Genomic DNA, 8884 nt, shown 5'->3' on the forward strand with positions numbered 1-8884 from the left:
CATACCTCAAAGTCAGCATTGATCATTGCAAAAGAAAAACACTTTGAATTCTGTGCTAGTTGAATGAAACTGAAGCTTCTCATTTCCATTCAAATGATTTATATTTGTGGCATTGCAAGAAGGGGTCCAAATCAACAGGAAAACCCGTCGACATGAGCTTAACAGCTCTTTCCCAAGGATGCTCGTTATGTACAACACTTAACCTTATTCCAATTATACATTACTTCACCTTTATTCCCATTGTACCTCATTCCTACACCTAATGCCGTGCCACAATTCAACAAGAGTCGTCTCCCAGCTCTTCCGATAGCTTAGCACACATCTGCATGGATGAATGAAGAAAAATGTTGAGATGCCAGTGATGGATTCTACAGCAGCTTAGCTTTGAGGTCTTTAATCCTCGGTGAGACATGGCATGATACCTTTCTATACAAGGAAGAATCACCATGCAATCTTCTCAGTTCCACAACATGCAGAGATGGGCTGAGCTTCAAGATCTGCATGCCACAAACATGAGATCAATGCCTGAAGGAATTCTTAGCACAGACTCATCAAGAACATGGGAAAGAAAGATTGAACAGGAAAAAGGAAATCACCTCTGCAGCAGCAGAGAGTGAACTCTTTGAATCCTTGGACTTTGTTCCTACTTTCAACTGTCAATAGAAACCAAAGTAGGTTTATCTTTTGGGTGTCAATCTGGACATGGAATTCATCAGAGAAATCCGTAAGTGTACTCACTTTGCCATGTCCCTTCTGAGCCTCCAACCCCATTTCTGTGACAATGTCCACAATCTTGTCTGACAAATCTTTTGGCGAATGCGTCGAGGTGAACCTAATTTTCCTTTCGGAAACATCCTGCAAATGCCAAATCTTTTCAGTGCTCACTTCTACACAAGATGATAACAGCTTAATGGAGCACAAGTTTGATATGTGGAACTTCAATCACACATGAGATGAAGGCCACTTTAGCATGCAGAAAGTTGATCTTGTCATGTTCATCAAGTCTCAGAGAGTAAAATTTAGTCGAGCAGTGAGTATGAGACTGAGGAAAACATCCGACACTTCTACCTCGTTCTCAAAGAAGCCAGAAAGATCAAGAGATGCAGACATTCCAATCAGCTGAAATGCATTGACAGGTGAAGTGCCATTTCCATCCAACACATTATGCTGCAACAAACCAAGTGATCAGTTCCATCTTTAATATCCGAATTCATCAAAATTAAGTACCCGCAAACTTCACCACCACCTCCTTAATCGGAAGATAGCCATATAGGCTCGAATCATCGTTATCGTCGTAGTCGAATGGGACAGCCGGAGAATAGTCTTTCTTGAACCAGTCATCTGCTCTGATTCCAGCCACATTGATCCGGGTTACAGGATTTGGATCAAGAATTCTCCTCAACATGTTTTGAGCTCCAGGAGAGAGCCACCTGGGGATCTTAGTATCTCCCCTACAGATCTACACGAAACCAGAGACGAGCTCAATGAAGAACCAAACTGGTCATGAACTGATCATAGCATCTCATTCCATGCTTGCGAGATTAGAGTTATGCACCTTCTGGCAAAGAACAGCGAAGTTTCTGTCATCGAAAGGAAGACACCCTGTAAGAATCACGTACAGAATGACACCGCAGGACCAGATATCCGACCTTGCACCGTCGTAACCTCGGTTGCAGAGAACCTTTGGTAGCATTGCCATTAGTAGCTTGTCAAGCTAACCAGCAGCAGAAGAAACATGAGTATGTAGAAGACAGTGATGCAGATTCATTATGTTACCTCAGGAGCAATGTAATTGGGGCTTCCACATGTTGTGTGTAGCAATCCATCATTCTGATGCACAGAATCCACAGGTTAGCCAAAAATAAGAAGGATGTCATCGAGAGATTCGAATCACATACCCCGAGATGCTGAGGTAGAGCACTGAGGCCGAAATCAGATATCTTTATGTTTCCTTTTGCATCCACAAGCACATTTTCCGGCTGTAATCAAAGCAAAAAAGAAACGAGAAACCTCAAAAGAAGAATCAGCGATGAAACTTCTCGAGTACAGTTGGATTAATCACCTTCAGATCTCTGTGGTAGACTCCCTTATCATGACAATGGCTAACACCATCGATCAACTGCTGGAAGAGCTTCCTTCCTTCGCCTTCTGAAAGCTTACCTTTTGATGCCTTCGACATCAAACAACAAAAACAAGAACTCATACAGGAGCTGATGCAAAAGCAATTCGACCAACATGTAAAAGATTTGTCAAGTCCATGATCCTCACAATTTTGTCGAACAGTTCGCCGCCGTTCACGTATTCGAGGACCATGTAAATCTTGGTTTTGCTAGCTGATACCTGCCACACAACACAATCAATCCATAGGGGTTGAACCATCGATCAACAACTTAAAGTCTTCATCTTGACATAGATGTCAATCCATTTTCCAGGTGCCGTTGCCCTGTTCTGCATCATCATCACCTTCTTCTTTCTGAACAAAGGAGACTGAGACTGCTGTCATTCGATCCAACAACATTAACGACAAAGATTCACGTGGTCGCAGTTCCCGAAAGAAGGTCGCCTCACCGGACTCCATGTTCAGAACAGAGGGACCCGACAGAATCTTGCGTTGAGTCGTCAGTTGGAGAGGGCCCCACTGGGGATGATCGGCTTGCATTGGATTCTCGATCGTTCTTTTTTCCTTATTTCTAATTTTTATTACGTTAAATAACGAACAAATACTATTATTATATAATTTAATATTTCATTAAATAGGAATACTCTGCCGGTGAGACCCACAAATAATTGGCCGCGGCTGGTGTTCAGGACCACATGTCAGCCGTCGGCCAAAAGGGCCCCACGTCGCGCGGTTAATCCGCGCCGGGAAGAGAGTCGACCACCCACCTCGGGATGGATACGAATGAGGACGTGCGCGTTATTGTCCGTGAAGGAATGGAGGCATCTAATGCCGAACCAATGCACGGATCACATAATCTTGCGCAATAATTCCTCGCGGAGAGGATTAATATCGATGGTCAGATGGAAGGAGAGAGCGAGGAAGAAGAAGACGAAGACGATGACCAACCTCATGTAACCGGACGACGTTGGGGTGCTTCAACAGCTTCAACGTGCCGATCTCCCTCTTGATCTGTGGCATCTCTTGCATGGTTAATTCACTTCACATGTATGCCTACAGAACGGAAGGAGAGGTCATCAGAAGAAGCATGTTTAGGCAACAACCTGGTCGTCGATCTTGAGCGACTGGATGCGCTTGCGGTCGAGGATCTTGACGGCGAAGGCCAGCCCGGAGTCGACGTGCCTGGCGTACCTCACCTTGCCGAAGTTGCCCTCGCCCAGCGTCCTCCCTAGCTCGTACTTCCCGAGCACTCGCACCCCCTCTTCTCCTCCTTCCCTCACCATCTATTTATATTTCTTGTTCCACGCACGCAGGCAGCGGCCCTCCTCCTTTGTGCCTCTCTTGCTGTGGAGAAGGAGCTCGGAGGAGAAGGAGGCGAACGGGGTCAGAGCTGGAGATGCGGCCCTTCGTTATACATGAGGACAGGAGAGGAAGGGAGGTGAGGAGACGGCCTTCCTTCCCCTCGCAGCTTCAATAATACCTGCATTTATTCACCCTGCAAGGAAGGCAAGAATGGAGTAATTAGGGTGCAGGCTGCACCAATCACGGGGGTGTGCATTTACCGCAATGACCTCCTGTCTCGAGGCATGTAAGAAGAAGAAGAAGAAGGGCGTATTGCTGTCAACGTTATTCTTATCTTGGCATATATACGTAAACTTAGCATGTAACTATTGGCAAGGCTGTGTTGCCACCATGTCCTTTGGGTGGAGCTCGTTAATGGCTGCGGCTTGCACGTAGAGACGAGGAGGACCAAAGAGAGAAGGAGAAAGGAGATGGGATATTCTCACATACACGTAATAATAACTTTCCTCTCACGTACATGTCTTATCTATCAAATCTGACACGTAGAATTCATATCAACATGAAAGTAATATAAGTAGATTATATGTAAAGATAGAAAGCACATATGAAGAGATTTGTAATGATTCCAAAGATACGGATGATTGAATTGGCCTAATTTGGGAAGTGGATCAAATCTTAGCTAGCAAGAGGAAGATTCTCGTACCAAAAATGGTGTTCCAAGGAGGATGTCGTTCTCATACAACTTAAGATAATTGAAACCCTACAATTATATAAATAATTTTATAATCATCATTTATAATTCGATCAAAATATTTACCAGTTAATGTCATTTTACCTTCCTCTATATAGATGGCAACAAAGACAACCTGACCCATCTCATGTCACCTGGTTATAAGTTCCATAAGATCTTATGGTTTGTAGTTGTAAATAGCTTTCCTATCATTTATTTCGATGATACGATACAAGACGTAGGACGATGGATCATTAACAAAATGTTTGACAAATTGTTGATAATGAAGTTTATCTTATATGAGGTAATACATGGGGTAAGAATTAAATCGGGTTACTATTTATAATCACTTACTTTTTTTTATTTTGATATAATAATAATAATAATATCATAAATTTTAATTATTCGAGGTTAGCTACGTATATTTAGTTAAGTTAAAAATATTTAAATTTTTATCAATTATTTTTATTAAAAAATTTTAGGTCTTCGTATCCTAAGCACATATTCATACCATTTTATCCTAAACGATTCTCTCTCATCTTCCTATATCAAAGCAATCTATAATTATTCATAAATAAAAAATATTTTTTTATCTTTTCTATCCATATCAACTAAAATCTTAGTATTTTCATCTCTATAATGTAAATTATATATTATTAGTCTCATAATTATTTTATTTTTTTGTTTTTGATGAAATTCTAAAAGGAAGAATAAATAGATAGTTTGTGATTCTTTTCTTGGTGAGCGAGCTAAAAGGCTTGTGTGAATGGAGCTCAGTTTCTTTCCGGTGAAGAATAGACCTTCTTTGACTTCAGGTGCACGCTTCTTTCGAGCTACCTTTGCAGGTTCCACCATGACTTGTTGACTCAGGAAACTCTTGTTCTAGATGGTCAATGGCTGACCTCAAACGATGTTGCAGCGGCAACCATTCCTCGTCTCAGGAGGAAGCTTCCTGCCTCCTCCTGCTCTGTCCATGGTGTTGGCAAACAGACATAACATGACAGATGTGAAAGAGCAGTCATCTCTGTTTGAATATTTTAGTGTCGAGACATAATGCTCGTTCGAGAAGTCAGAAGAACCTTCGCGTATGTCTCATACTTTTCTCCCTCGTGCGCCTGAGGTGGTCTTCGTCAATGGAGCACGAACTCGTCTGACAGCATCTCCCATGGCGTTGGCGTCACACTATGTTCTGCGTTAATTGTCGTCGACTGATCTTTCTTTTCTGAAATGTTGTTGACCTCTCGTTGCTGCGTGTGTTCATATCTCAAAACTTCCGTCTGTTGACAGAGGTGGCCATGACTGTGGTGCTGTCAATGTGCGGTTGAAAGCTATCGATCCTTCCCGTGCTTCCAGAAGGATGGCTTCTGCTTATTCTAAAGATCTATGGATGTGTCATCCAACTTGGTGTTATAGAATTGCGATGCCATCTGTGGACATGGAACCTGGTCACCCTTAGACTGTGGCAGACGTGTTCTAACACTGGATTTGGTTAGCAGGATAAGGATGTGAGGTGCATTTATTGTTCCTCCAACAGAGAGTCAGTGGATGAGGCCAATATATTATCTGTAACCAAGAATTAGTAGGTAGAGGTGATGATAACGAGGACAAGGTGGGATGAGTGCTGATACTGTTGGCTTCCACCATAGCTTTTGATCTGCATAAAGCACTACCTCTGTTTAATATATGTTGATCACCAAATACAAAAGAACTTGATCTGTGTTCAGCTTTCCTTTTCAGACTCAGAAACATCAGATCCTCAGATGACAGATCATTTGACATTACATTTCAAGGCAAAAACAACAATAGAAAGAATAAAGATGATTGACTGCTTAGATTTCTTTGGTACATACACAGTACACAACATTGAAGAGCAAATCACACACCACAAACCCCTCAATTCACACTCTCACAATCCACTAGACTCTCTGCCTGCTTAAAAGCAGCTCTTCTTCCACTAGTTTCTCTATCCTACTCATCTAACTTTGTGCATATGATCGCATTTTTCTTACCTCGAGAAATTGCATCGATCACTCCAAAGTTTCTTCTGAGGCACTGAAAGCTCTGTTTTGAGCACTTCTCCCACTCAGTGTCTTCTTTTACTGTGGTGCCTTCAGGTAACTAAGAGCTGACCGGCATGTGGCAGTTGGGCGACCGGACCAGCCGGGAAGATTTCTGGCCTGTTGCTGAAACCCAGGCCGGTCTGTCCCTGAACCGCCACGGGAACCGGACAAAGAACCGGCGCCGTAGAAGGAGAAGTGGGGGCGGCTGCGTCCGTGGCCTCCCCCCGTTTCCTCCTCTTCGGTGAGGAGGAGGAGGAGGAGGAGGCGGAGGAGCTGTAGGAAGATGACGAGGTCGAGGAAGAGTAGGAGGAGCTGGGCTCCGGAGAGGCTCGCTTCGAAGGGGACGGCACAGGGGAAGTGGCCCTGGCCGCAGCCTCCTCGGAGCCGATCCGGAGCGGGAAGTTGAGCAGGGCCCGGGAGCCCCGCATCCGGTAGGCGGCGCGGTCGTAGGCGAGGGCCGCGTCCTCCGCCGTCTCGAACGTGCCCAGCCACACCCTCGCCCCGTTCCTCGCCGGGTCCCTGATCTCCGCCGCGTACTTCCCCCACGGCCGCTGCCGCACCCCCCGGTAGTGCTTCCCCTTCGCCGGCGCGGCCCTCAACGGCGCCTGCTTCTGCTGCTGGCCCACCTGGACCGCCAGCGGCGGCGGCGGCGGCAGCGGCAGCGGCAGCACCCCCTCCTCCTCGGCGGGGGGCTCCGGCTTGACGCCGGAGGGGAGCCATCCGTGGTGGAACGCGTCGCGGAGGGCGCCGTAGACCACCATGTCGTCGGAGTCGTCGAGGCGGAAGGGGAGCCCGTCGGACCACAAGTCGGCGACGAGGCTCCCGAAGCTGGAACTCCGGCAGTAGGCCCTCGCCGAGGAGGACACCTTCGGGTCGGGGTTCGAGTCGTCGACGTCGACGAGGAGGTGGTGGCGGACCGCCTCGAGGAGGGCGAATTCCTCCGCGCGAGACATGCTACGTTTGCGGTGACCGCTCAGTGAGATTGATCACGAGGCGACCGGTGAGCTTTAGCGGCTTGCGAAGTGGAAGAAGGCGAAGGTGGGAGGCTCATATAGCGGGGTGGAAGGAAAAGAGGGCCTCGTGCTTCCTTGAAGCTTCCGGGTTTTAGCACGTGACAGAAACCTTCTCTTTCCTTTTTCTTTTTATTATTATTTGAATTATCTGGTTTTTTGAAGGCCACGATAAAATGTAAAGAATTACGACTCGAACCGGGTGACGTCATAAAACCGGTAGGTCAAGAGCGATGGCGTCACAGGTGAGGTGGTCGGACGTCACGGGTGGTCCTGGCGAATCCTGGGCCGCTCAATTACTCGCCGATTTAATTGTGCGGATGGTGATTGCAAGAATACGTTGCTGCATTAATGGTTTTCGGCTATTATAATTTGATCGGTGTAATTACATATTAACACTGTAATTAATTATCTTTAACATCCTTATATTTTTAAAAATTATATTAAAATCATTATATTTATGAAAGTAAAATTTTAAAATCTATAGATATTATTAAAAAATAGTTTTATAAAATTAAAGTTTTAAAACAAATATAAATTTTAATATATTAAATGTAACTAATTATATGAGATAAAAATATAATTAGTCTAATTTGATAAGAATAGAAAATGATGATGATTTGATTTAGGTACTTCCAAAGCTTTTTTATTTAAAATACGAAAGGTGAGAGATTTTTTATTTGAGCAAAAAAAAAAATCAAAATTTTCCATTAAAAATCCAGATTTTTATTTTCAAATGTAATGCGACTGTTATTTATTTATTTATGATATTAACATAATGCAAGAGAATGAATGATTTGTTCCCAATTATTTGGGGTCTTGTAATTTCCATTTCACTGTTATATTATCTTAAAAATCAGTATGTACTTGTATATATTATTTTAAATTGATAGAACATATTTTCCACAACAAAAAAAATAAAAAATAAAAATTACTTGTACATATTATTATTTGATATAAAGCATGCATTCCAAGTGTTTCACTTTTGGTGAAGAGAGGCCAAAGGTTATCTATCATATGATGAAGGAATCAGCAATAATGTTGCAGTGATCGTAATCATGTTTGCTATCATTAAGTATCGTTCATTCTCACTTTGGCTCTCATTCTCTCTCCACTAAATCGACATCAATCAAAGAGTTGAAGCTATCGATACTGATCGGAACAGTCCCACTCGCCAAACTTTGGGGTCCATGAAATGTATTATCATGTTCTATTTTGCTGATGCGATAGAGCAACTAAGATCCCACCAAGTTCACATTTTGTGGATGATTCCTGTTTCCAGATATTGTGTTTGTCATGAGGTGGGAGCGTTGCATTGCCATGCCATCATAGATAGAGTGAAGAACACGTTTCATCGATTTGCAGGAGAATGACGTGACGGACTTTGGTGGCTGTCTACGACTATGAAGATGTAGATCGTTTATGAAGTGACTCACAAAGATTTTTGATCCTAACATGAAGCTATGGATCAAAACAAAGACTTCATTTCTTGATGTCAATGTGAAGTGTGGTGAATGGCTAAGAACTTAGCTAATTAACAAGGAGGAGTTGTTGTTGATCATTAGTAGGTTGGTTATTAATACACTACTAATTAGCACTTTCAATCTATTAAAAGCTAATTGATTATCTATATCTAACTCATTACTACATCCAAGTTAGCTTA

The 8884-nt window shown here is 43.5% G+C and overlaps 2 protein-coding genes across 2 annotated transcripts; both read right to left on the reverse strand.

Moving 5' to 3' along the window:
- Nucleotides 1-39: 39 nt before the first annotated feature.
- Nucleotides 40-3608, reverse strand: LOC135597581 (CBL-interacting protein kinase 1-like). Its single transcript, XM_065090727.1, has 13 exons — nucleotides 3223-3608; nucleotides 3068-3130; nucleotides 2269-2340; nucleotides 2063-2170; nucleotides 1899-1979; nucleotides 1777-1830; nucleotides 1556-1681; nucleotides 1247-1459; nucleotides 1069-1167; nucleotides 739-855; nucleotides 597-653; nucleotides 423-497; nucleotides 40-322 (listed from the first exon to the last, which is right to left on the reverse strand). The coding sequence occupies exons 1-13, from the start codon at nucleotides 3400-3402 to the stop codon at nucleotides 278-280; spliced, it is 1290 nt and encodes a 429-aa protein (XP_064946799.1). The 5' UTR covers nucleotides 3403-3608; the 3' UTR covers nucleotides 40-277.
- A 2346-nt stretch (nucleotides 3609-5954) lies between these two features.
- LOC103972000 (ethylene-responsive transcription factor 2-like) lies at nucleotides 5955-7319 on the reverse strand. The gene has a single exon (XM_009386183.3). The coding sequence runs from the start codon at nucleotides 7162-7164 to the stop codon at nucleotides 6262-6264; it is 903 nt and encodes a 300-aa protein (XP_009384458.2). The 5' UTR covers nucleotides 7165-7319; the 3' UTR covers nucleotides 5955-6261.
- Nucleotides 7320-8884: the final 1565 nt, after the last annotated feature.

Source organism: Musa acuminata, chromosome BXJ1-11 (genome assembly GCF_036884655.1).
Source record: "Musa acuminata AAA Group cultivar baxijiao chromosome BXJ1-11, Cavendish_Baxijiao_AAA, whole genome shotgun sequence".
Lineage (NCBI taxonomy): Eukaryota > Viridiplantae > Streptophyta > Magnoliopsida > Zingiberales > Musaceae > Musa > Musa acuminata.

What these genes read in the sequence shown, in the direction of transcription:
- LOC135597581 (XM_065090727.1), bottom strand. Translation starts at nt 3,402, where the DNA reads ATGGTGAGGGAAGGAGGAGAAGAGGGGGTGCGAGTGCTCGGGAAGTAC. An exon ending in CTCTACCTCAGCATCTCGGG is followed by an intron (nt 1,831 to 1,898) that starts GTATGTGATTCG and finishes TCTGTGCATCAG; the next exon opens with AATGATGGATTGCTACACAC. An exon ending in CCAATTACATTGCTCCTGAG is followed by an intron (nt 1,682 to 1,776) that starts GTAACATAATGA and finishes ATGCTACCAAAG; the next exon opens with GTTCTCTGCAACCGAGGTTA.
- LOC103972000 (XM_009386183.3), bottom strand. Translation starts at nt 7,164, where the DNA reads ATGTCTCGCGCGGAGGAATTCGCCCTCCTCGAGGCGGTCCGCCACCAC.